The sequence below is a fragment of the Aethalodelphis obliquidens genome, unplaced genomic scaffold, assembly GCF_003676395.1.
Source record: "Aethalodelphis obliquidens isolate GAN/ISIS:26980383/991018 unplaced genomic scaffold, ASM367639v1 scaffold70, whole genome shotgun sequence".
Taxonomy (NCBI): domain Eukaryota; kingdom Metazoa; phylum Chordata; class Mammalia; order Artiodactyla; family Delphinidae; genus Aethalodelphis; species Aethalodelphis obliquidens.
The window spans coordinates 7,432,121-7,459,288 of NW_020838014.1; the positions used below are offsets into that span (position 1 = coordinate 7,432,121).

At 46.8% G+C, this 27,168-nt stretch overlaps 1 protein-coding gene across 3 annotated transcripts in view; it reads right to left on the bottom strand.

Moving 5' to 3' along the window:
* Positions 1 to 1,523: 1,523 nt before the first annotated feature.
* The window catches only part of ZNF697 (zinc finger protein 697), a 29,806-nt gene continuing 4,161 nt past the window's right edge, over positions 1,524 to 27,168 (bottom strand). Inside the window, exons 1-3 of one of the 3 annotated variants that reach the window (XM_027090964.1) lie at positions 11,438 to 12,434; positions 7,657 to 7,937; positions 1,524 to 6,248 (exon numbers count right to left, since the gene is read on the bottom strand). In XM_027090964.1, the coding sequence (XP_026946765.1) occupies positions 4,870 to 6,248; positions 7,657 to 7,900 (1,623 nt within the window). In that variant the 5' untranslated portion in view covers positions 7,901 to 7,937; positions 11,438 to 12,434 and the 3' untranslated portion in view covers positions 1,524 to 4,869. Of the gene's footprint in view, positions 6,249 to 7,656; positions 7,938 to 9,160; positions 11,417 to 11,437; positions 12,435 to 27,168 lie in introns of those variants that run through there. The other 2 variants (XM_027090966.1, XM_027090965.1) reach the window with 2 other exon arrangements.

The window sequence follows — 27,168 nt, forward strand, 5'->3', positions numbered from 1 at the left end:
AAGACTCTATAAAATCACGGGTACTTGGATATCACCCCAGACCAATTAATCAATGTCTTGAACAGTGTTCTGGGGTGGGGTTGGGGGGGTTTGTTTTTAAAGCTCTCCAGGTAATTCTACTGCGCAGTTAATGTTAAATTAAGAAAATCGCTGTCTGAAACTAACCAAGCCTGGAGAATTCCAAGTTGACCAGACACACCTTCTCTACCTGGAACGTGGAAAGGGGCTGCTCTAATTGGAAGTTGAGGTTGAGCATCCTCTCACGGTGCAGCACCAAAGGCCAGGTTTACTGCTGTGTCCCCACAGGACACTGAATGAGTACTTCAAATGCTTGGTTTAATGTAGGTTCCCAGAGACTAGGAGTTAGACTAGGAGCCAGAACAGTCAGGCTCGGGGAGGAATGCTGCAGTCACAGAACTGACTGCCTTCTTCCAGGACCAGAACCCAGCATCCATTGGCCCTGCTAGGCAGGGAAAGGGCTGTGGACATTCACTCAAGGAGGCAGCTGTGCTCATTAAAAGAAATTAAGGTGTTTTTATTATCATGCTTCCTCTTTTTTGTTTCTTGTGAACCACTTCCTTACAAACTGCTGTCTCATTGTCTCCATGGGCAGAGACTAGCTAGAAAATTTTTTTTTTGCGGTACGTGGGCCTCTCACTGTTGTGGCCTCTCCCGTTATGGAGCACAGACTCCGGACACGCAGGCTCAGCAGCCATGGCTCACGGGCCCAGCCGCTCCGCGGCATGTGGTATCTTCCCGGACCGGGGCACGAACCCGTGTCCCCTGCATCGGCAGGCAGACTCTCAACCACTGCGCCACCAGGGAAGCCCTAGAAAATATTTTGAGCAAAAGGTCAGTCTAGCTGGTAAGTTCCGTTCAGTATTATCTATAGTCATTAAGCTGCATTTCCGAGAACTGGGGGAGAGAAAATACTTTGTTATGTGATTCAGGAATACATGTTTTATAGATCAGAGATGGGACCTGAGGCTGCCTGCCTTCTCCGTGACTATCTTCCCCCTGCCTACTGCCAAAATTCCCCACAGGTTGCTTCTTACAAGGAATGAAGACAGATCTTTGGAAATGGGTACAACAGTATAACATTAACACATTCCCAACATCCCAAAGCCGCATTAATGCAAAAGTGTTGCACTGAATTATGGGTTACAATGCACAGGCTATTTAGACATCAGCCAGTTCCAGGATGATCTAGGATCTGCTGGAACATTCTAAATCAGGAGTCAGCAAACTTCTTCTGTAAAGATACAGATCATAAATATCTTCGAATTGTGGATCACGTAGCCTCTGTCCCCACTACCCAGCCTTGCCATTTTAGTGCAAAAGCAGCCACGGACACTATGTCAGGAAGGCTGTCTGGGTAGAACTGTATTCCAACAAAACTCTATCCATACAGAGCGACAGGCTGGATTTGGTAGTTTGCTCACTCCTGTTCTACCAGAGCATAGCTTCCGTAGATTGAATTGAGTGATATTTAATGGGTGACAAGTAAAAAGGAAAGACTGACATGGTAAAAGACCGATCTGGATTTAATGACAAATATTCCATACTGGTTGCTGAACACCACAATGCTGTCCAGGGAACCATCATTAAATAAAACCTGAAAATAAGGCAATTCTCACATACACAAGCACACACGCACACAAAACCTGTTACTTTTAGGATCATTAAATTATTCACCATTTTAACACACAGCTGTAAAATAACATTACAGTGAAGGAAAATGTGCACAAACTTCAGAAACACAGTTCAGATTGTCTACGAACACAGGTTCTTAATTTGTACTTTTTCACATATGTACAGCCTCTGGATCTTGAAGAGGCCACAAGGCTCAAGGGGTTAACGTCTCGTCTTCTCCTTCCAGCTCAGAGCTCAATATTTAATCAAGCCATTTAACCTATTTAAAACTGCTCTAGCTTCTTCTCAGTAAAGGGCAGCCTGCACTTGACCAAACTCCCCAGGAAATAAATGATACATTTGCCTCCACCAACATTGATGAGTTGGTGGAAGGAATCTTCAGAGTAACATTTTCAAGGGTGAACCAGTTACCAGGGTTTGCTTTAGAAATACTATTTTTCTAAAACTAGATACAAGAAACAACCTCCTGAATGCACTAAACCTCACTTAATGCAGCTAGGTTCGTTGAAGAATTATAAGAAAAATGGAATCACATTTTAGCTGCACCATAAGAGTGGGGTGTTTGGTGCCTGGACTGTTTTCTTCTGCTCAGGGATGTGGTCACAGAAGGGATAGTGAAGTAGTGGCTGGCTTTCTTATCTATGGTAACGGAAAGAACAGACTGGGTCAGTGAAATCCAAAGAATCCCACCGCCGGTAAATTATTTTACATTAGCTTCAATCTCCTCTCCCCATTGAACCCATGCTCGAAAGTTGCTGCTACGGAACACACTAGATGCAGATGAGACTGTGCAATCGTACGAAAATGTCAGCAAAAGACCAAGTGACCCAGAATGTGGATCATAAACCCATGAATAATCAAAAGTTGGATGAGATTTCATAGGCACAGACTCAAGAGAACTTAAAACAGCTGGAAGAGGTAGATGTGCATAAAAAAACACAAAGTAATACGATTACCTACAAATTGGCTATATTATTTTCATGTGAGCCTCATACACTTGGTATTCAGACTACAAGAGTCAGAATAAATAACGGACGCTTGCTTTGCTCAGATTACTCTTGACTAAAATAAAAAGGAATTAGTATCTTCCAAAACTATCTATAGTTTGAAAATCTATTTGCATTTGTGAATAACAACAAACTGATTAAGAGGGCAAGATCAACAGGCATTATACAAGCCCAGAATTCTCAGGGTTTTTTTTTTTAAGTGTTATGATGGCAAAAACATGCTTTCCTAGAGTCCCCAAAGAGGTTCTTTGCTAGAATACAACTGATCAAGTATAAATTACCAGTGTCCATAGAAAGCTTGCTAAAACCGTAAAAACAATCTTGTGGGTTGTTTTTTTTTTTTCCTTCAAGTGTGTCCAACAGTTTGTGAAGATGCTTCCATGAAAAGTATAGGTTAACAACTGCTAATAAAGGAAACAAAACTGCTTTCCACAACTCTACCTTCTAAAGGCTAACCTAAGGGAGGGATTTTTCAGCATAGGTAACTGAAGTCTATACAAGAGTCATCTAACTATAGCCCCTACTAGAAATGGAACATATCTAGGACACTCTAATTACATGACAAAGACCAGCTTTGTCAACAAGGACATCTTTGGCCCTTCTAGACTAGCCTTACGTGTTCCATCAAGCGTTAAGAATTTTCAGCGTCCTTATTATAGAAATCACGACAGGTAAGTCTTCCTAGCAGCTGAGCTGGAGAGCACCAAAGGGCAGACCACACCTATCCACACTGTCATCAGCCTCTCTTCAGAACTACCTGTCACACTCCTGTCCCCAGGCCTTCCCTAAGACAGGGGTCATAATACTGTTCTACCTCACAAAGAAGTGAGAAACAACTAACAAGCATTAAAAAGCACTTTTGAAATACAAAAGTGCTATTTTGGCATTTATATAACAACCGGAAGACATTCATTGCTTGTGCTATTTGGCAAATTTGCATTTACCCCTCTCCCTGCTTGTGCCCTCCTTGTGTAAAGTCTTGAGCTTTCTACTGTGCCGCCCTGTGCAGGAAAGAGAAATTTCTACTCAGACCAGAGCCCATATCAATATGGGTGGGGGTGTGGGTTCGAATATCTCCCCCATTACTGCAGAGGGGGAGGGGTACACAGATACAAAATGAAGGCAAATGAGACGTAGGAGCCTGGCGCCCCAACATGGGAACATTTGCTTTCCTGGATTTCTCACGTAAGGCCAGCAAAACTCTGAGCAAACTGACTTTTGTAGCAGGTCGCTGGGGCAACTGTTGATGGCCTGAGTTTCACTTGAAACAAGCATCAAGCTGACCTGAGAAAGGAAAAGTCACACATAGCTGCGACTGTTCCATTTCCCAGCACTTAAAAAGATCACAGATGAGACCTGAAAGAAATACTGGGCCTGGAACACACCTGACACCGGGGGCAGGGGTCTGGTCATCCATACGGACTACCTTGACCCGGCATGAAGCTAGACTATTTTAAAGGAAGTAGCAAAGAACCAGGAGCAGGACCACGATTTCCCAGATCTGAAAACCAGCTGTGAATGAATTTCTAAACCTCAGAGATTCCACCCTGGAGACGAGGGTGCGTAGCTTTTCTGCCCAGTTTCCCCTGGACACCTCAAAATAGCAGCTAGCTGTGGCTCAGAGGAAGGAAGGGAAGAGGACACAAATATCCACTCCCGTAGGACGGACAAAGCTCCTCTACTTTTCGCGGGACTATAGCTGATGTGTGGGGACAGGGCCAACAGTGGCTTAATACCTGCTGAAACCAGGACAGAATTACTCATACCTGCCTTTCACTTTACCCCGTAACCCTCACTCCAACCACACGCTCTCCCAGCTCTCCCCGCTTCCCACGGGCCATCACTGCCCAAGCTACTCTATTGCCTGTCATCCTGTACCCTCCCCACCCCCAACTCCCCTTCCTCAAGGTCCTCAAAGTGCCTGCTCCTCCACGCTCTTCATCCTCCACAGCGTGTATGTGGTGACGTCGCCACGCTCAAGCACACCTCCCAAACATTTCTTCCTTAGGGAGGAGGCAGGCAAAATACAGCACCCCCGAAGGAATAAGTCTTACTCAACCCTCCCCTTCAGGACCCCCAACACCTCAAGGCTCCCCAGTCATTCTCCGATTGCCCCTCCCCCCTTCCCCATTTCTTTCTACAGGGTCTGTCCCCAGGACATCTAGCCCCCCGCCCCGCCCCCCAGTGCGCAGCCTCCGTCGGCGTAGCCCTAGCACAGGTGCAGCTTCTGGTGCTGCGCGAGGTGCGTCTTGTAGCGGAAGCCCTTGCCACAGCCGGCGCACTTGTGCGGCTTGTTGCCCGTGTGGATGCGGCGGTGGCGGATCAGGTGCGAGCTCTGGATGAAGCTCTTGCCGCACTCGATGCACGTGTAGGGCTTCTCGCCCGTGTGCGTGCGCTGGTGCTGCGTGAGCGTGGAGAAGTCGCTGAAACGCTTCTCGCACTGGCCGCAACGGAAGGGCTTCTCGCCCGTGTGCACGCGCAGGTGGTTCACCAGGTGCGAGTTGCGCCCGAAGCCCTTGCCGCATTCGCGACACACGTACGGCCGCTCACCCGAGTGCGTGCGCTTGTGCGTGAAGAGGTGAGAGCTGACGCTGAAGGTTTCCCCGCACTCGGAGCACATGTAGGGCTTCTCGCCCGTATGCACGCGCTGGTGCTTCACCAGGTCCGAGCGCCAGCTGAAGCGCTTGCCGCACTCGCCGCAGCCGTGCGGCTTCTCGCCCGTGTGGATGCGCTGGTGGTTGGCCAGGTGCGAACGGCGCACGAAGCCCTTGCCGCACTCCCCGCAGGCGAAGGGCCGCAGCGCCGCCGGCCCCGCGCCGCTGGCCGCCGCGTGCGCCCGCCGGTGGCTCAGCAGGTGCGAGCTGAGGCTGAAGGCCTCGCCGCACTCGGGGCACGGGTAGGGCTTCTCGCCCGTGTGCAGGCGCCGGTGCTTGAGCAGGTCGGCGCGCCAGCTGAAGCTCTTGCCGCAGTCGGCGCACAGGTTGGGCCGCTCGCCCGTGTGCAGCCGCAGGTGATTGGTCAGGTAGGTGTTGCGGCTGAAGCCCTTGCCGCACTCCCCGCAGCGGAAGGGCTTCTCGCGCGGGGGCCGGGCCAGCGCGGGCCCCGCCCCGAAGGCCCCCGCCACGCCCACGCCCATCATCCCCACCACCCCGCCGCACTCGCCAGCGAAGCCGAAGGGCTCCAGGCTGGCGGCCGCGGCGGCCTCCGCCAGGCGGTGAATGCGCTGGTGCTGCAGGAAGGCGGCGCCCGGGCTGAAGCTCTCCCCGCAGTCGGGGCAGATGGTGGGCGCGTCCATGATGCTGGCCATCAGGCTGTCGAGCTCCCCGAGGTCCATGGCCATGGGGTGGTGGAGCCGGCGGAATCGGCGGTGGGCGGGCTTGTCACCCCGGTGTCGACTCCCCAGGGAGAGGTGCCGCCTCCAGGGAAGCACGGCAGGAGGCGGCTGCTCCTCTTCCCCCTCTTCTTGGGGGCTCCGGGAAATGCCGACGGACTCAGACAGCCCTGCGAACATCGCCATCTCAGCTACTCCAGCTTGGTCATCGTCTTCCTCACGGAGAGCAACCCCTTCTTCCTCGCTCAGCAGACCCTCTGCAACAGAAAAGGCGGCAGTGGGGGTGACTATACTGGGCGCTCAACAGGTAAACCCAGAGGAAGCCCGTCTCAATAAGAGGGTGGGCCACGGGGTAATCCCCTCCCCCGGGGACTCTCAAACTCTCTAAGGTCCCTGTCTCCTCCACCCCCACTTCCAGCCTCCTTCCCACCTGGTGACTCCTGGGGAAGGCCTAAAGGAGAGCGAGCTCACCTGCCCCCTTGGCTTTCCAGTTCTTCAGGCAGCTGTCTCCGGGCCCAGGCCCCACCCACTGGACCTGAGGCTCTGTTCCCCAGGGCCACCTGAAGGCCTGACAGCTTGAGAAGGTCAAGTCTGGGCCAAGTGGGACTCTCTGGGATCTCGGAAGACATCTGCCCACTCCAAGAGCCACCAATGCCTTTCAAGGCCCTAGCCTCAAAAGACAAGGCCACCCCAGCCAACCACAAGAAAAGACCACCCGGCCTAACTAGGCTCCGAACTGAGTTTTTGAATATGATGGGTCAGTCTGCAACCGCTTAAGGCGGAACAACAAACCCAACACACCCCAACCTAAGGGCTTTACTAGGTAAGGAGGGTGGGGGGTTGGGAAAAAGGGGAGGTGAGTGCAGGGCCTAGAGCTGGTGAGTCCAACTTAGAGGCTGATCCAGAACACACATCTGTCTGCCTCTGGCTGCTTATCCCCAAGCAGAGGACACCCAAGAAAGTTACTGGGATGTGAAAGATCACGTGCTCTGTGCACTGTAAGGGAGGGCAGTAGCGGGGGTCTGGGAGGTGTCCTGGGGAAGGAATGTAACCTCACGGCCCTGATCATAAGGTATTTCAGCTCATTTCTGTCCCCAAGGCATGCACAGAGCAGGATAAAGCAACAAAAGCCCAAAGATGGAACCAAGGAAGCGAATGGAGGCCCAGCGTTTACTCTTTCCAGATCACAAATAGCAAGGGATTCAGGAGAGGCCTTGGGCACTTTGGGTATTAGCCACATGAACCTGGGCAGGTCCCTTACCACTGTGTTTATTTATTTGCAAGCGGGGATGATGACTGTAACTGTAGACGTCTAGATCTGTGCTAAGCAACTCATCTAACTCTCCAACAACGCCAGGACGTAGGTCCCAATGCTACCTGTGTTCCCTCTTGTGCTGTTACAAGTGTTACTTTATGGCAGTATTTTGTATGCTGTAAAGTGCACGCCTGTGAGTTACCCTCTTCACCCATGTTTACCAGTACAGCCCACCTCAGACCAGACTGATGAACAGGATGTTCCTCAGGCGTAAGATGGTACAGAATCTGCTTAATGGTGTCCTCTAGAGAGCTGCCTCCTAAGAATGCTGCCCCTGGTTATCACTCTGGAGGAGCTAGAAATAAATGTGAATGCGGCAACTTCCACCGAAACTGCCGTTTTCTCCTCACCTGTGCAGATGTTAGACACTAGTTCCTTCTCCTCTGAGTCCCCTCTTAGAGCTTCATCCTGTGGGTTGGAGCCCATCTCCTGCTCCAGGTGGCATTCTCTCTTGTCTGCATCATGTGAGTTAGAGCCCATTCCTCTGTCTTCTGGGTCCCCTTCCCTGTTTTCAGAGTTCTCAAAATCAGAGTCCATCCCCTTGTCTTCTGAGTCCTGGGCTTCACACACGCCCCGTTTATCTTCTCGTTCCATCCAGGAAGACCAGGACAAGGGAGGTGACCACGGATCCCTGCTCCAGACAAAACACACAGATAAAGTCACGTGAGTCTGGCCTCATCCCCCTACCAGGTCTGGCTTTGATTTCCATGAAAATCAATGGCACAGTCCAATAAAATGTACAGAGTTCCAAGCCCCAGATGGCAGATCTCTGCTCCATCTCACGCTTTAAGGTAAATAGAACTGAGCGAAAAGGAGGCTGGTCTGCCTGGGTAGCAGAGAACAGTGGCAACTCATGAGGCCACGTGTCAGCTTTCACTGGACTACAATTCCATCTGCTTCCATATATGAAGTAGATTATTCTATTAACACGGTTCTATAGCTTTAACAGCGGGGTAACAGTGGTATTCCCATTTTACAGATGAGAAAACTTAAAGCTCAAAAAGAAGACCCCGCTAGCCTAAGGCTAACTTGTAAGCAGTAAAGTAGGAATTAAACCAATTGTGCTGCTTCAAAGTTCCATGAGTTCCTTACTCTAGTTAACGCTTGCCCTCCTCTACATAGATGCAATTTTTATTTGTATACAATATTTTATTTACTGAGGTCAATTATACCTCAGTAAAGCTGGGGGGGAGGGGCAGCTTGCCCTCCTCAAACCCACAGCAATTTTGTGAGGATTTTAGCTAATTATGAGGGGGCCTCTAAGGACCCAGAGGAAAAGTACATTGGAGACACAAGACTAACAAAAGCATTGGTATATTAACTCCTTATCTAAGACTGTGTCACCAACAGCAGCAGCATCCTGGCTCCAGTGAGGATCTGCTGCTCTCCTGTGAGCAGTGAGCCAAGTGGTTCAAGCTTTAGTAGGTCTGTTGGGGGTGGTGGAAGGGATGCAGGGACCCTCTGTATCAGAAGCCATCTCTATAGCCTGATGAAATATCTTGCCTTATTATATACTTTAATTGTAGAGAGCCCTTAACAGGAACGTCCCCTGGCACAACTGGTTAACCCCTCTACAGAACAGGCCAACGTGTGAGTTGTAGGGAGACGATGACATCAGATTCCTAAACCCTTTTGGAGATGGCAGGTTTACGTTTCAAAAGTATAGGGCGCCCTGCCAAGACTGCGCAGCTGAGCCAAAAATAATTGACGTCTGCCGTCTATCAGCTCAAGGCAGCAAAACACTTTACGGGTCAAGGATCTTGGACCGACGTTGAAGTGTCCAGCTCTCTCTCTGCCTTGGCAGTCCCCACACAGGACTAGCAAGCATATGGCTGACCATGCGGCTTTTCCTACCTGCCTCTGTTGACAGGGCTTCCCAGAGGCAGCCCTGGCTCTGTGACGCTTCCGGCGTGGAAAGCAGGAGTTACGGGCAGCAGCCTTTCCGGTGGAGTCAGCCTTACTCTGCAGCCCAGGGCAAGTCAGTTAACCTCTCATCGTTTCAGTGTCCTCCTCAGGGCAAGGAGGATAAGGCTACATAACCTTTCACACACGGAGGGTGTCAGAAGCAAACATTAAAAAGCACTTTGGAAAATACTGTGGCAGGGACTCGATACTCTGAGTAGTCCAAATTCACACAGTATTCCCCTTTCTAAGTCCTGATGCCATTCCAGCACACCTCAAAGACACACCAGCCCCTCCGTAATTCTGGCAGACTCACGGCCCTAAATAGCACATTATATCCTTTCTCAGAGCTGAGATATGCTCCCTAGATTAGAGGGAAACATCAAGCCTGCCTCTTAAACATCACAGGAAAATGGCTGGACTGAGGATGGTCAGTCAGCAGTGTCCTAAAGGAACACAGCTGGTCCCTTTAGAATGTATAACTGTTTAAAATGCCAGGTCCCAAACACTCAGGATTAGGCTGTAGGAGAAAATCCCTTTAAAGCCATAAACCTTTTAAGAGGTCTATCCCGCAAGGGACTGTTGACCCCAAGTCACTTCGACCCATCACCCTCTTGCCTCCTGGAGCTCAGACTCTACAGACAAGTACAGTCCTTGAGACTGCATAGATATAACACACCCCGAAGATGGGCGGTAGGAGGTTTTCAAACATGTGACCTGTTGGTTTGCTAGTGGCTGAAAGCAGTGGAGAGGTGGGAGGGGGACTTAAAGGGGACCTAATCAATGGTTTCTGCCAATCTGAGACCAGCAAGAAGAATTTTATCAATAAAGGAAATCAAATAAGTGTGTCACCAGAAATTCATAAAACTAAAATGGCAGGGTATGGTACCCAGAATGGTGCAGAAGTAACTGCAGCCCTCCACCATGAAGGGTAGGATTTAACGGTCTACCCTGGGAAGCAGGAGAGCTTAAGGTTTTACCCCAAACCCTTTTCAGAAGGACAGAGCGCCTTCTTAGAGATCACCTCAGACACAGCAATAATGGAACAAGCGGACTTTCTGATTTCTTGGGAACCAAGAGATAGTTCATACCAGAGATATTAAATAAATAAACTTTTTTTTTTTTTTAGATTTAAGTGGGGAGAGCAGGGAGAGGCAGAATCTGAGTAAGTTCCCCATTTAGAGCTGTCTTATGAAGTTCACAATGCTGCCCCACTCAGGATTAAGGAGGCTCTGAGCTCCCAAAGGGAGCATGTCCAGATCCTTATTCTCACCAGGGGAGGGAGGATTAGGTATGCTCTGGAAAGAGTAGGAAGCTCCTGTTGCCTAGAGGTACACTCATGGTACAACATCTACTCAAATCTGTTTTAAAATGCATTATGTCAGGGCGAAACTGGAAATCTGCATGCCCCACAATATGGATTCAGCTCCATTCACACAATCACATCATAGGATTCTACGCAGCTATCAAGTAACGGAGAAGGCTATTCACAGGTATAGAAAGGTAGTCACAATATATTATTAGATGGAAACTAGCTGGTTTAAAAATCATCTCATCTGTTTATTAGTATATGCACACCAGCATATAGTTACACATGTCTACACAGGTTCAGAGAGGAAAACCAGAAGATTATTTACCAAAGTATTAAATATCTCTTGGTCACTTCTAGGGGCTTTGCATCATTTAATCTTAACAACAGCCCAATGAAGCAGGGTATGATTTTCAACTTCAGAGACGAGGAACTAGGCACTTAAGTTAAGCGATTAGCTCAAGGTCATACAAATCATAAGTGGCACAGCAGGGACAAAGCCCCTGCAGTCCAGCTCCAGTACCCACATTCTTAACCAGAAGCTGGTGTGTTGTCTGGGATAACTTTTCCTTTTTGTGAACATCAGTCTTTTCTACAATAAAGATGTATTATTATCAGCAAAATATGCCAACTTTGTTTTCAACGTGATAAAATACATTATAGGAAAACCTACAATTATTCAAAAGCAGCAAAAAGGAAGACAAGGACAGGAGTTGTGCTTAGCTCAATCTAGAAGACTTAATTTTCAGAAATGTTATCTCCACACCAGTATAATCGAACTGTCAGTCACCAGCTATCTAGGCACATTTTGTTCCATTCATTCTCAGAATAAGAACTAGCAACATGTTTTCTGAGGCAAGGCCAGGGTTGGCTAATGAGGAGGTGGCAGGACACCGTGACAGCTTTGTGGCTAAACTGACCTGGGTTCAAATCCTGTTCTTTGTCAGCTCCTTCACCTTGTGCAAGTGACTCAACCTTGCTGAACCTCAGATTCTGCATCCATAAAAACAAGCATGCTGCCACCTACCATCTAAGGTTAGTGGAAAAGCAGCTGGCACACTGTAGAGACACAATAAATGGTAGTTATAATATGAAACTTATGGCAATGACTTGATTAAAGAACACACACACACACTCACACTTCTCAAATTGGGGGTCACCTTTTCACAGCTATATTCACCGAGAATGGTGTTTGGCAAGTACGGACAAAAAACTTCCTCTGGTTTGGCCACTCAAGGCTCTATTAATGAAGAGCCCACCACGTGGAGACAAGAACCAGGGAGGGGCTGGCTGCTTAGGTGAGCTGGGGAGAGGGAAAAAGGTTCAGTTCCATGTTGGTTTGGAGATGCTGATAACCAATCCTGCACACAGGAAGTATTCGTCTGAAGTATGCGTGGTGCAACAAATCCTGACTTAAACCATCTATAAGGGAGCTCTTCTCCCCCCCAGTAAGAAGGGGTACAAGTTTAAAGGGGGAAAAAACCAAACAGAGGTAATAGTGGGAGTAGTCAGGCAAATAAGATCCATTCTGCATCTGGTTCTAATCACTGAACTAGCAGTAATGAGGAGAGCCCTGGTTTTGGCCACCAAAGACACTGTGCTGTGTGACTTACAGTAAGTACTTGCCCCTCTGGGCTTCTGTTCAATGAGGAGGTTGGGTATGAATGTGCCCGAGTCCTCTTCTCCTGGTCATGCCACAAGCAGGAGCATGAATCCAGGGAGGCACCACTGTCAGTTTCGTTAGACATGTTCAACTCCAGCTCGTTTAGCAGACTCCCACAGCAAGCTGTTAACTTCCCAAACACCCAAGACCGCCACCACCAGACCCTTCTCTAGGGCGCAGACCACATCAGGGTAGGATCAGCCAACTTTGCCGAGACTGCTCAAACTCTAGTTTTCAGGACCTTTAATATTTTCATGTTCCTACCCCCTACCCCCCCCCCAACTCAGAAAAGAGTAATGTTTCTAACTCTATAAAGTCACTAGGCTCAAGCGCCTTCTAAACAAGCTCAACCCCCTGCGGAAGACGAATCCGATCAGTCTGAAGATATTGCTACACAGTGGAGGTAAATGTGATAACGTATGTTGGAAGGAAGGATCGGGGAGGGAGGGAATGAGGTGGGGGAAGGGGAAGTGGAGCCAGCCACGGAGCCAGAATCAGAACTTCACCTGCCTGAGCTTCTTGGCACCTTCTCCCAACAGCGCCCTCTGGACCGATAGAAACGCAAAACCCATTCCTTTCCAACAGCAAAAGCGCCACCACTTTAAGGATTCAACGTCGCTTCTTGCCAAGACGTTGATGCCCACAGGCACACACCTCTCCCCCACCTTCCTGGTAGATGAGCCACTGGCCGTCCTTCTCTGGGGTATCGTGCGCAGGACCTCCCGTGTCACGCCTCCTGCTGGCGGGAATGGGAGTGGTGGAGTGCGGCGCTCACAGCCCCCTGCTGCCAGTCGTCTCCCGTTGGGATGCCCAATGCAGCTGACCCTGCACTGGAGCGGATCCCTCTCATTTGACTCCAGTAATTCCGTCGGGTGAGCACCGAGGGTCATCCACCCTGTTTTCCACGTGAAGAGAACTGAGGCTCAGCCAGTTGAGCTCCAGGTGACACAGCTCCTAGGTACTGTCAGGTCTCTCCCCAGCGTCTCTTGGCTCCTTGCCATGGCATTCCCACTCCCTGGGAAGGGGACAGCTGGCCAGGGCGTACCCCCCGGAGAGGAGCGGGCCCACCTGCGGCCCCTGGGCAGGCGGGATGGCCAGGCTGGGGGAGCCACCGCCTGAGAGCAGACCTCTCCCCGCCCCCTCCCAGGCGGGACAGGCAGTCATGTGCCACAGCCACTGCCAGGTGGCCGGGAGCCAGGCCGGCGGGGCTGTCATGTCAGGGGAAGGAAGCGGCCAGGCGGCCGGCCAGGAGCGGCTCCCACTCGGCCTCCTCCAGGCTGCAGCTCCTTTCCGGTCCCCTCTGCTCTGGAGGTCCCTTCCCTACCTCGGCGCGGCTCAGATCCCGCCTCCCCCGAAGCCCTCAGTGCTTCCTCCCTTCACTTCCCACGCCCCCTGCGCACCACTCTCTCCCCAGGGATGGTTTCCATCGCAGAGTCCGGCAGGGGCGCCCGGCTGCGTAGAATGCTGGAAAAACAATTTAAGTCTGCGGCTCTAAAGGCTGAACTCATGACCATAACTGGGGTCTAACCGGGGATTCCGGGGGGTTCATCATTTGTCAGTCTTCAGGCACCAACTGGGTAAACAGTCAACCAGCCTCTCAGGGGATACAGCCATCGAAGTCCTGCCTCCTCATGGGGTGAGCCTGTGGTCAGAAAGAATGAAAAGGGCAAAGAACTCCACCTCACCATACTGGGAGGGGATGCCTCCAGTGAACGGGGTGAATGTGTCTGCACCCCAAGGGCCAGCTGACTTCCCAGTCACACACCCAGACTGTCCAACCCCAAATGCCAACCTCCCAAGTGGCAGACTGCTGCATGAGGTGCACGGTAATTTCAGACACAGCTAAAAGATGACTGCAGCTAAGTACTGACCACTCTCCAGACAGGAGAAGCTAAAATAATATGGTTTCCTCCTTGTGGTGACTGCTTTTCAACCTGGAGAGGGAAGCCCTATTGGAAAAAAGAGACAGGCTCAAAACCAAGGCAACAGAGAAATCCATTTACAGCCCCATTGGCCAGAGCTAGTCTGAGATTCTTTCCAATCTTTATGGTCAAGAATAGCACATATGTCCTTGGGGTCAGGCATTTCCTGTCTCATGGTTGGGCCAGGACCCCTCAGTTTGGCTGTAGGGCCTCAGCTGCCAAGCCTCTGCCACCACCTAACAACTCCCGCACAAAATAAGAATTATTGCAATGCAGAGACAGATTCTAAGCTGCTTCAAAGTTAGACCATCTGCCCTCAGATGAGAAGGCACAGAAGCTAAAGGCTTTCATGCAGGCATTTACTTGTCCCAGATTTTACATTTAACTAAAATAGAATATTCTACCTGATGCACAGGGAATACTTCTGTTCAAGATTTTTTTCTCTGCTCTGCTTGGCATCGTCTACCAGCGCTACCTATGTAAAGCCTCAGCGTCTTTTTTTTTTTTTTTTTTTTAGTGGTACGCAGGCCTCTCACTGTTGTGGCCTCTCCCGTTGCAGAGCACAGGCTCCAGACGCGCAGGTTCAGCGGCCATGGCTCACGGGCCCAGCCGCTCCGCAGCATGTGGGATCTCCCCGAACCGGGGCACGAACCCGTGTCCCCTGCATCGGCAGGCGGACTCTCAACCACTGCGCCACCAGGGAAGCCCCTCAGCGTCGTTTTTTATCTAGCACCTGGGCAGTCCTCAGAAAAACTGTCTTCAGATAACTCCTCAGTAGTTGGCTCAAATGTTCAATGTCTGTATTTCGTGGAATCATATACTTGGGAATCCGTTCGCTGAAACTCCTTCCACAGACAGGAAATTGAGGCTCAGAGAGGGAAAGTGACCAGATCAGAGACTGAAAGGCAGTTTGCTAGAAAAATTATGGCCAGAATCTCAGTTTTCTGATGGCTTCTCCAGTGATCTTTCCATCTCTTTAATATAAAACATCACTTCAAAAACGGACAGCCAAATAAATTGGGGCACATACTTGTCTTTTTTTCCCCACGCTATTTGTCAGGGTTCTCCGGAGAAAGAGAACCAATAGGATGTGTACACAGAAAGAGAATTATTATGAAGAATTGGCTCATGTGTTTATGGAGGCTGGCAAGCTCAAAAATCCACAGGGTGGGCCAGCAGACTGGAGACCCAGGAGAACTGGTGCTGCAGTTCCAGTCTGCAGGCTCTTTGCTGGAGAACTCCTCCTTGCTCAGGGCAATCAGTCTTTTTGTTCTATTCAGGGCTTCACCTGACTGGATGAGACTCACCCACATTATGGAGGTCAATCTGCTTTCCTCAAAGTTTACCAATTTAAATGTTCATGGCATCCAAACACTCTGTCACAGAAACACCCAGAATAATGTTTGACCAAATATCTGTGTACCTACCGTCCCAGCCAAGTTGATGCATAAAATTAACCATCACCGTAGCTAAAAAATACATTCTGCAATAATCCCATCCTATGTCGAAATTTACTCAGGAAAACATCTTATTTTTCATAAAAAACATTACTATATACAGAGAATGGAATGGGGTCTCTGGGTGTATGCGTTGTAAAAGACAGCAGGGAAGAATCAAAATTAATCTTAATTAAAGATCTACAGACATGTGTGCGTACAGGCATACACACCCCACAGCAGCAAGAGCAATTTAATAATCTATTTCACTGAAGGACAAAAAAGAAAACAGACTTAGAATGCAAAGGGGGTCTATGGGGGATATGGGAGTTGTTAACAAACAGCTTTGTTCTGGGAGAGTTGATGTTGGAATCCCTCCTTAAGTTTACCAGATGGGGTCAGGTGACCTCAGGAAGTCTTTTCCAACCCAGGTGATTCTGTGATCATATTTCCACTGGAATGAACAGCCCTCAAGACAATGTTCATCACAGTGAATAGGGAGAGAGGAATGTTGGGACCAAAGGGTTTGAGGCATACATTCAATCACCCCAATTTCCCACTGCAAATTCAACAGGAAAAATGGCTCTTCCAATTCTCTGCCTAAAATAACTGTTTGGCATCGTTGATAAAGAATGGCTGGCATGTTCCAGCCCAGTTCATTTCAGCAGTGGGTAAATGACACCTCTGCATATAATCCTCCAAGGTGTCTTCCAACAAAGAGAAAGAGAGAATAAAAATGGAGGGACATCACCTGATGCTTCATTGTTCCTGCCTGATTAAATTTTAAACTCCATAGCTAGACTTTTTTCAGCGTAAAGTGAAACATTTACATACACTCAAGTACACATTTTTTAAAATTATATACTTGTTACTCTTATTTCCTTAAAAATAACAGTATCAGCAAAACCAAGATCATAGGAAAATGTGTGACACAATCCAGTTTCTTCAGAAATGATAACAAAAATTGGACTTCCGTGGTGGCACTGTGGTTAAGAATCTGCCTGCCAATGCAGGGGACACGGGTTCAAGCCCTGGTCCGGGAAGATTCCACATGCCAAGGAGCAACTAAGCCCATGCGCCACAACTACTGAGCCTGCGCTCTAGAGCCCGTGAGCCACAACTACTGAGCCCGTGTGCCACAACTACTGAAGCCCCCATGCCTAGAGCCCGTGCTCCACAACAAGAGAAGCCACCACAGTGAGAAGCCTGTGCACTGCAACAAAGAGTAGCCCCTGCTCACTGCAACTAGAGAAAGTCCGTGTGCAGCAATGAAGATCCAATGCAGCCAAAAATTAATTAATTAATTATTTTTAAATGATAAAAATGGCAAGAAACAAAAGGAGAGAAACGTACAAATCAAAACACTTGAGATGTATCAACCAACCTCAGCGATAGACCTTATTTGAATCCCAATTGAAATAAACTACAACAACAAATTATAAGACAATTGTGGACTTGTGAATGAGGATTAGATATTTGATATTGAGGAATTACTCTCGTGTTTTTAAGAAATACACAGGAAAATATTTACAGGTGAAATGCTATGTCTGGAATTTGCTCCATTTGAAATGATATGTCTGGAATTCCAGGACAGAGGGGAGTAGCAGGGATGCAGATGAAACAAGATGGCCATACACTGATCACTGTTGAAGCTGGGTGGTGGTATACGTGATCTTACTTTTCTATTTGCTACGAAGCTTACTAATAAAGTTTAAAAATAGAAAACATAACAAATCTTTTTTTTTCTGAAATTTAAGGTTGATTATATTCATTTACATTCTGAGCAGACCATAATAAAATGTCAGTGACTTCCACAAAAGGATTAATCTGCTTTTTACAAAGTATGCCAAGTCAGGAGTGATTACGATGCCTAATATTGAACAGAGCTCTCGGGTATTGAGAGGAGAGGCAGTGGGGAAAAGAGATGAAAGAAATTTAAGTTTCATGCTTTTGAGTCTCTTTTTTTCTTTTTATGAGATAGAGCAACAGCTGTAATATACAAAATAGAATCAGAAAACTGTTTCCGCTTTCATCTACTTGCATATTTCCCAAGAACTCAAAGAAGGATGCTGCCACAGCCAGTGCTTGTTTATTTCCACCATTAGTTCAGCAACAGGGAGAGGAGGGAATTCCCTGGCAGTCTAGTGCTTCTGACTCCCTGATCTCACTGCCAAGGGCCTGGGTTCGATCCCTGGTTGGGGAACTAAAATCCCACAAGTCATGTGGCGTCGTCAAAAAAAAAAAAAAAGAGGGAGAGGAAATAAACCTGGCTGGGGGCACTGGTCATGACATCTCTGCAAGCGGAATGCTTTATCCCCAGGAAAGCCAAGCTGACAAAATGATGCAAGGGTCCAACAGATTAAGTACACTGATAATTCATCATCTCCAGGATGATCTTCTAAGGGGATAAAAAAATGTGTGTAGATGAAAAGGAAGCTAATACACTGGTGATTTATGAAAAAGTGATCTCCATGAGATGAACCCTGGCAGCAACAGAATTACTTTATGAGCCCAAACTGAGAACTTTTAAATTAGTGTCCTTCTCAGTGAAACACTAAGGATGCTATCCAAATGTACTCATACCACATTACAAAGAGAACAGCTAGAAGATATCATGCTCCCACTTTGTATTGGAAACCAAAAGACTGTAGACAGTTTCCGCTTTAGCCAAGGAGACATGGTAAGTCTATGGTACACAGAAGCAGTGACAGGACACAGCTCTCATCCAGGCAGTGAGGCGTCTGTCTCAAGGGGGAGGCTGGAGTGGCCAGGACCCACTCACACCTTGAACACCATAGTTCCTAAGGCAGTCGTCAGGCCCAGACTGTTTGGGTTCCTTACATCCTTTTACCTCTAGTTCCTGGCATTTCCTGGAGAGAGCAGCAGTCCTATAGAAGCGTGTAAACAGAAAGATGGTATTTTCCTTAGGCCTGGGTTCTTCGTCTGAGGGCCGATAACTTGTGTGAATGTGTCCCCAGAACCTCTCTTCTGATAAGAAGGCCCACAGCTTTCCCTCGGACTCTGAAAGGATTCATGGCACAAAAACAAAACAAAAGCCCTGCTATAAACCAGTACTACAGAGGATGCATGATACATTCCTATCATTCCGAAATTATCCAGAGCAGTTTTGGGGAAGGGGGATAAGAGCAATTTCACCACTGTATGCCACAAGATCTTTTGGTGGGCCAGTGAAGAGGAGAAGATAGTGACAGTAAACCTCAAATCAGGCAGTAGCACAGACAAAAACACCAGTAAGTTTCAAAGGGTACGGAGCAGAATGAGGCACCTGGCAAACGCAACCCGCCTGATCCCGTTTGCTGATTTAGTCTAGTGCCCTGTTACAGGTGAGTCAGGCAACAGAGACCCAGAAAGGTTAAGTGAATGACCTGTGAATGCACCAGTGGAGGACAGACAGGAGACACTGGCATCTCAATTTCTGTTCCAATCCCCTTTCTGCACAGCCCAACATAGTCTATGGGGCTTGGCCGAAAGATTCGGGCTGGAGACTTGGGCCCCCGGCCATCAGTCGTTTGTTGGCTTTTCGCTTCCTTGTGTTATGTGGCAGGTGCACTGAGAGGATGTTAAATTGCTCTTCAAGCCTCTGACACGCTGCCTCTCTAGGATATGGCTAATTTATACAAGTTGGACCCCGGTTTTATGGTTCCCATCATTGCTTACTTGGGCAATGAGTCAAAGCACATTAGTCAAGCCATAACCTACCCAGGACACGAAACACTTTGTTAATCCTTCTCTTCTGAAAAGAAAATGAATTAGAATCTTTTTAAAATTAAAAAGTCACCAACTCATTCGTAACAAATCTTCAGAGTGTTAGCAAAGTCATCCTGCCTGCAAATACAGAATAACATGGAAATACCCAGATGAAGAAGGGGATTCTGGGAGTAAAACAAACTCCCCAGTACAAGGAGTCCGGGTCACACTTAAGGACGATTAAGGAAGGGTACCACCCAACCCATACTCACCCAACATGGCCCATGACTACAAATACAGTTTCTCAGATTCACCCTCTTTTCTATCATATCTTTTTGCTTGTTTGAATAGCTTTGCATTCTCTGTGTGGGAGGTGGTGCAGAAGTGGGCCAGGGGACAGGAGCAAGCCAACCACAAGCTAAATGAAGAGATTCCCTCCACAGATAATGGGAGAATCTCACAATTTTTTTGTTGAAAATTTCTTTAAAGGAGCCCTCATTTTACAGATAAGGAAAATGAGGACCAGAGAAGATAAGTGCCTTGTTTGAACTCACAAAGGTAGTGAATTGGTGGCAGAATTGGGACTACCATTCAGGTTACCTGATTCCTTTTAAGTACAATCTCCCCTGCACCAGACTCTCCCAACGAGCTCTGTCCTATTCATGGGTTTAGTGCTCTGGCTTTGCTGATAGCATTTCATTGATGCTAACTTCTTTCTTCCTATTTTTCCTGTTCTCTTCTGGACTCTTGCTTTTTCCCCCTATTTTGATTTTAAATATTTTTCCACTGAAAAACATAAAAGATATTCTTCAAACTTACCTTCATGGGATCCTCAGAAATGACCTCTGAATTAACAGGGTTTGAGTTATCTACCGTCTTTCTTAGACAAAACAGACATCTCATTGGTCAGAAAAAAGCAGTCATTTTGAATTAGCATTGACTTAATGGAGTGTTATGGTAAACATTTAATAATTCCATGTCCTTGGTACAGCATTTGAAAAAGAAGTCATCATAAAAAGAGAAAAATAAGTCATCATAAAAGAGACAGTTGGAGAGAAAAGAAAGCCTATGGCATATCAACCTGAACAATTAGTACTGACTGTCATTTTTTTTAAAAATATTTATTTATTTATTTATTTTCGGCTGCATTGGAGTCTTCGTTGTTGTGCACGGGCTTTCTCTAGTTGCGGCGAGCGGGGGCTACTCTTCGTTGCGGTGCACGGGCTTCTCATTGCGGTGGCTTCCCTTGTTGCGGAGCACGGGCTCTAGGCACGTGGGCTTCAGTAGTTGTGGCATGTGGGCTCAGTAGTTGTGGCTCGTGGGCTCTAGAGAGCAGGCTCAGTAGTTGTGGTGCATGGACTTAGTTGTTCCGCGGTATGTGGGATCTTCCCGGACCAGGGCTCGAACCTGTGTCCCCTGCAATGGCAGGCAGATTCTTAACCACTGCACCACCAGGGAAGTCCAGTACTATCATTTTTAAAAGAATTTTTAAAGACGTTTTTAAAAATTCAAACTATGAAACTCTCTCATTGAAAGGAGAGACTTTTTCTTCTGCAGAGACTTTTTAAATGCCTAAAGCTAATTATCAAGCAATATTACATCTCCTTCTGCAGTGCCATTTTTTGGCCAACACGTCTTACGGGCTATTGGGAAAAGGAGGGCTGGTGTCAATGAGCCCTGATAAATTCTAACCTCATCACCACAGACATCAGTTTCCTGGTGAACCATGGGCTTCCCAGGTGTGAGACATCTCAGTAGATCATAGTCATTGCTAACGTTTAGTCTGGCTCACATCAATATCAGCTATAACTTTCCATCTTCCAGTCCAGTGGTCGGTCTCTTCTTTGATCTCACCATCAACACTGTAAAGTGCTGGGCATATATAATCGAGACTCGACAAATGACTACAGAAATCCTGTTCAGATGCTGTCCTTGAAATTCTCTCCTTCCTTAGCATCCAAGATATTGCACTGTCCTAGACCCTCTCTACTTACCTTGCCACCCTGCCCCTCTTCTTATCTACTAAAACAGGTCAACCTTGCAGCTTTTTGTTTACATTTTCTTCTCCCTCTCCCCTTAATTGTTTTGCCCCTTCCCCCAGTTTTCAATAAATACCTGCTCTGTCTACAGACCCCACGAAAGTGAAACTCCCCACCCCCCACCGAACCCCTGACCTGTACTCCAGGTCCACATCTCTAACGATGCGCCAGGCAACGCCACTGAGGAGCTTTAATGTCCCTTCTATCCTGAAGTGCTGCCCTGTATGTCCCGTGGGACACAGGACAGGAGGCAGCCCAAAGTGGGGGAAAGCACATGGTAAGGCATCAACAGACCCGGTTTTGAACAGAAGTTTGTCACTGATACACTGTATGCTCCTAGTACAGTTATTCACCAATTTGAGACTTAGTTCCCTCATCTATACAATGGGAAAAACAAGTTACCTTGGAAGGTTGTTGAAAACACTAAGCGAATTTCCATTTGTAAAGCATCTGACCCTAGTCATATTGAAAAGCATTAGTTTTCCTCCCAAATCTTCATTACAAATCAATTCCTCCTGACGGTGCCCATTTCTGTTAATGCCCCTCCGTTCTTAATCATCAGGTTGAAAACCCTGGAGTCAACTTTGACCGCTTCCCTCTCCCCTTTCCACTAAATCTGCCAAGTCCTTCCTTTTATTTCTCTCCTCTATTTTCCATCATCACTGCAGTAAACACTCTCACCAGTTACAGGGACCTACATATCATTGCTGGATCCATCTGAAAACACAGCTGCCATTCCATTTCCCCTCCTGCTCAGAAACCTCTAACTGACTCTGCCAGTGTGTCCGAAACCTCTGACTCTGCCAGTGAGTCCGCAGGAGCACACACTCTAAGCCCTCAACAGCGTAGCCCAAAGCTCTCTAACCTCTCCCTAACTTCTGCCAGCTAACCTCAGACAAAAAGGGATGCTGTAAGCCTTCCAGAAGGCGCCCTGTGCTTCTCTTCTCTTGCTATGCTGTTCGTTCTCAAAAAAACGGTTTGATGCAGTCTCTCCTTTCCTGGAGTGAAGCAATACTCGTAGTGGTTAAAAGCTCAGATTCTGAAGCCGGACCGCGCGTGTGAATCCAGTCTCTAGCTCTGTATGTTACTCAACCTCTTTGAGCCTGGGCTTTTTCATCTATAAAACAGCGAAAACAACTGTATCTTATTGGATTAGTGTTAAGTGCTCAGAAAGCATTATTATTATTTCACTTGGCACGATTCCTTAAGGTACTTTTCCTTATCTCATTCTGCCTAATGTTAGTTTTTAAAATATAATCATAGTTATAATAATTTGTACCTTATTGTTTACTCTCTCTCCCTCCCTACCACCTCCCAATTATAAGTCCTGGTGGGAACATACTGATTTATGCACGTTCATGATTCCCCAGGAAATGAGCCCTCAAATACTTTATTTTTTTAAATTTATTTTATTGATGTATAGTTGTGTTCATCTCTGCTGTACAGAACAGTGACTCAGTTATACATATATATACATTCTTTTTCATGGTCTTTTCCATTATGGTTTATTGCAAGATATTGAATACAGCCCCTGTGCTATACAGTAGGACCTTGCTGTTTATCCCTCCTATATATACTAGTTTATATCTGCTGATCCCAAACTAATTGTCAAAGTCCTTTAAATGGATAAAGTCGGGATAATTATTTCTCTCCTTCAGCCTCAAAATGAAGAACTAACAAGACCTGGCAATCTAGTGATCTGGCTAAGATCACACCCGGTAAGGCAGGGCCCTGGAAACAATGTAGCTCTCCTAACTGGATCCAATAACCTGTCAGCACCAGAAGCCAAGCACACCTGATTATCCTGCTAAATAGGTAGATGTGAGAGAAAGTGGTGATTACCTTCAACAGTTAGAATGTTCTCGAAAAAGAATCCTGCGCCCCACGGCCAAATGCCAGCACCCCTTGCTGGCATCAAGTAGTCCTGTGTGTGCCCTGCCTCCTCTCCAAGCCTTTACCACTCAACTCAGCAAAGAACAGAGGTGGCCCAGAGCCATGTTTGCATTCATGGTGGGAAATGTTCCTGGGCTCTCCTGGTTGGACAGGACAACCACTTCTCTCCCACCCCTGGAGGAAAGACAGGACTAGACCAGCAGAAATCGAATGTGGATGAAAAAAGACCAATATCCAACCTTTACAGAGTAGTTAGGAGACTAAATAAGAAGTTGCTTGAGAGGAGAGGGCAGCAGGGAGCACAATCGAATACAGAAGACATTTGTGTTTATCATTACAGTGTCTGCTCAGACCAAAGTTTATTCTCTAGCAGTTTTCAAGGGCTTTGTGTTCTGTTTTGTTTTCTTGCTCTGACAGGAAGGGCATGTATGTCTTGATTTCTCTTCTCATTTATAATTGTCAGCCCTTTTCCTAAGGGTCCATAATTAAGCTATGAGACAAACGGAGGCTCTTAAAGAAGTTTTTTAAAAGGATACTTGCCACACAGGAAGTAGCTGACCAGAATTATTTACCAAGCCACTAATTCAATCAACAAACACAAGTACCTATGAGGGAGCCGGGAAACAGAAATAAAGAGTTCCTATAGTAACTGCCCCCAAGCTAGTTCAGGCTGTGGCCACGGTCTGGTTAAATTTAACTGACATTTACCTTAGTTTTTAAAAAGTAGGGGAGCATTTCTTCAAGTTTATTTCACACCTTGGTTCCTCATTTCTGGGGTAAACTGGTTTTATATTAAAATAGATCTGGTACACTCACACTTCCCAAAAAGAAAAAAGATATGACAAGTTCATATATATAAAAATATATCAAGAGGATGAGAAGATAAGCCACAGGCTGGGAGAAAATATTTTCAAAATAGGTATGTGATAAAGGAACGTTATCCAAAATATACAAAGAACCCTTAAAACTCAACAACAAGAAAATGAACAACCTGATTTTAAAATGGGCAAAAGATCTAAACCTGCACCTCACCAAAGATATAGAGATGACAAATAAGAATATGAAAAGATGCTCGACATCACATGTCGTTAGGGAACTGCCAATTAAAACAATGAGATACCACTACACACATATTAGAATAGCAAAACATCCAAAACACTGAAAACACCAAATGCTGGTGAGGATGTAGAAGAACAGGAACTCTCGTTCACTGCTGATAAGAATGCAAAATGGTACAATCACTCTGAAAGACAGTTTAGTAGTTTCTTACAAAACTAAGCATCCTCGTGCCATAAAGTCCAGCAATTGTATGCTTGGCTACTTACGCAAATGAGTTGAACACTTAGGTCTCCACACAAAAACGTGCACATGGAAGTTTACAGCAGCTTTATTCATAATTGCCAAAACTGAGAAGACACCGAGATGTCCTTCGGTAGGTAAGTGGATAAACGGTGGTACATATAAACAATATGATTCAGAGCTGAAAAGTCATGCAAAGACACAGAGGAACCTTGCATGCATATTACTAAGTCAAAGAAGCCAATCTGAAAAGGCTACATATTGTATGATTCCAACTATATGACATCAAAAAAAAGGTGAAACTATGGAGACAAACAAGACCAGTGGTTGCCAGGGGCTAGAAGGGAGGGATGGATGACTAGGTGGGGCACAGAGGAATTTTAGGGTAGTGAAACTATTCTGTATGATGCTACAGTGGTGGACACATGTCATTATACATTTGTCCACATTTTTTTTTTTTTTGCGGTACGCGGGCCTCACTGTCGTGGCCTCTCCCGTTGCGGAGCACAGGCTCCGGACGCGCAGGCTCAGCGGCCATGGCTCACGGGCCCAGCCGCTCCGCGGCATGTGGGATCTTCCCGGACCGGGGCACGAACCCGTGTCCCCTGCATCGGCAGGCGGACTCTCAACCACTGCGCCACCAGGGAAGCCCCATTTGTCCAAATTTAAAGAATGTACAACACCAACAGTAAATGCTAAAGTAAACTATGGACTTAGGGTAACAATGATGTGTCAATAGAGGTTTGTCGATTTTAACAAACATACCACTCTGGTGTGGGATGTTGAAGTGGGGAGGCTATGCATGGGGTGGGCTGTGGGCATATGGGAACTCTCTGTACTTTCTGCTCAATACTGCTGGGAGCCTAAAACTGCTCTGAAACATAAAGTCTATTTTTAAAAAAATTATATATGTGCATATAAAAGATCCTTTCCCCAGCTTATATCACATATAAGCATACACCCTTTGTCACAACTCATTATAAAAAGCTGGCAGCTCCATCATATTAGGAAAGAATCAAGGTGAAATGTTTTAAAATATAACGTATTCATTCATTCAACAAATTTTTTCGAACGCTTACCATGTGCTACCCATTATGCTGAGTTCTGCCTTGTGGAGATTACATTCTAATGACATAATTTTTAAAACCCATGGCTTTCAAAACCACCTACTGTTACCAGAAATCACTATCAATACCTGCTAGAGGGATTACTTTTTAAAAAAGTGATCTGTTGAAATTCACCAAGGTTCCCAGGTGTGGGGAAAAACCGTTGACTTTCCAGGTCAATAACTGGAAAGGTGTTCTTCCCAGAGTGCCCTATCTAAGCATGACCAAGCGTCAAAGATGTGCTAACCTCCTGAATATGCAGGACACTGAGACCAAAGCGATACGTTTCTTGTTAATAAAACCCAGAAAGAATTGTTCCTGTTTTGTAAGTTTGGGTAAGATCTTGACAAAGTTCTCAGAAGAAAATATATGTAAAATGCCTCTCTGAATGAATGCAGGCCCTTTCCCCCTTAACTACACACATTTTAGCAAATCAGAGCTGTGTGCAGATGACCCAGACTTGACCCTCTGCAGGAAGGGGAAACTAGCGAGTTGCAGGTGGCCCTCCTCACACTGGCTGCAACACTGTTGCTGGCCTCTGGAGGCACCATGCATGACTTGCTGAACAAGTGCAGGGACCCCCAAGAACTGTCCTATCATTGAAAATGACTAATGTGCTTAGAACAACCCCTGCACACTATGTTTATACCGAGGCTTCCAAAGCACTGTGGGGCCTTGAGGTCAGGGAAAGAGAGGGCTTCGCCTCAGGAAATGGGTTCAATCTTGTGACAAGTAAAAGCCTCTTCACCCAAAAAGGAGAGGCTGATCTTTTTAGCACCCGCATTAATACATGATGCAATAAAACCCAATTCCATACCCCATACAAATCATGCTACTCTTCTCAGAGGTAAAAACAGAAGGAACTATCTTCCTTCCTCATCCCAGCCTTTTTTTTTCTTTTTTTCCATATCTGCAGAAGCAGGGAAACCCCTCCAGTTTTCTCTGATGTGCAGCAAAGAGGTCTTTCCTAGGAGATATGGTAGAAGGTGTGCATGACAGCAATGGGGAAGGTACTGAAGCAATAGCCCCACCCATGCTACCCAACATCAATAAAACACCATCATCATTTAGCACTGATCAAGTTCCTACAACTCAGCAATACACAGATCTGCTCTCACATACTTCCAGAGGGTGCTTACATTTTTGGGCAGTCATGCGAAAAGGATGAAAATTAACTAAGAAAATGATCCTCTGATCCCTCTCCTACAAACTGGCAACACGCAAGCAATGTTTCATGCCTACATTTTTGCATTTTGAGTCATTACCAATTCATCATCAACTCACGGTTCCTGAAAGCCCACCATATGCCAGGTTGTGTTCTGGACCTAAAGTCCATGCCATGTGTAGAGAATATGCAAATATTCCAGCACACGGTGGAGGCTCATTCAAGTTTACAATCATCAAGAAGACATTGAGCCTCAGGTATTTCAGACAATGCAAAAGGTTAGAGGAAAGGCTAAATGTGGCCTGGAGTGGTCAAGAAAGTCTACGGAAAGGGTGAGACTTGGCCTGGGGGGAGAACAGAAAGAATTCAGATAGGCTGGGAGAAAAGGGAAAAGAATTCCAGGTAAACACTTCTGTGCCC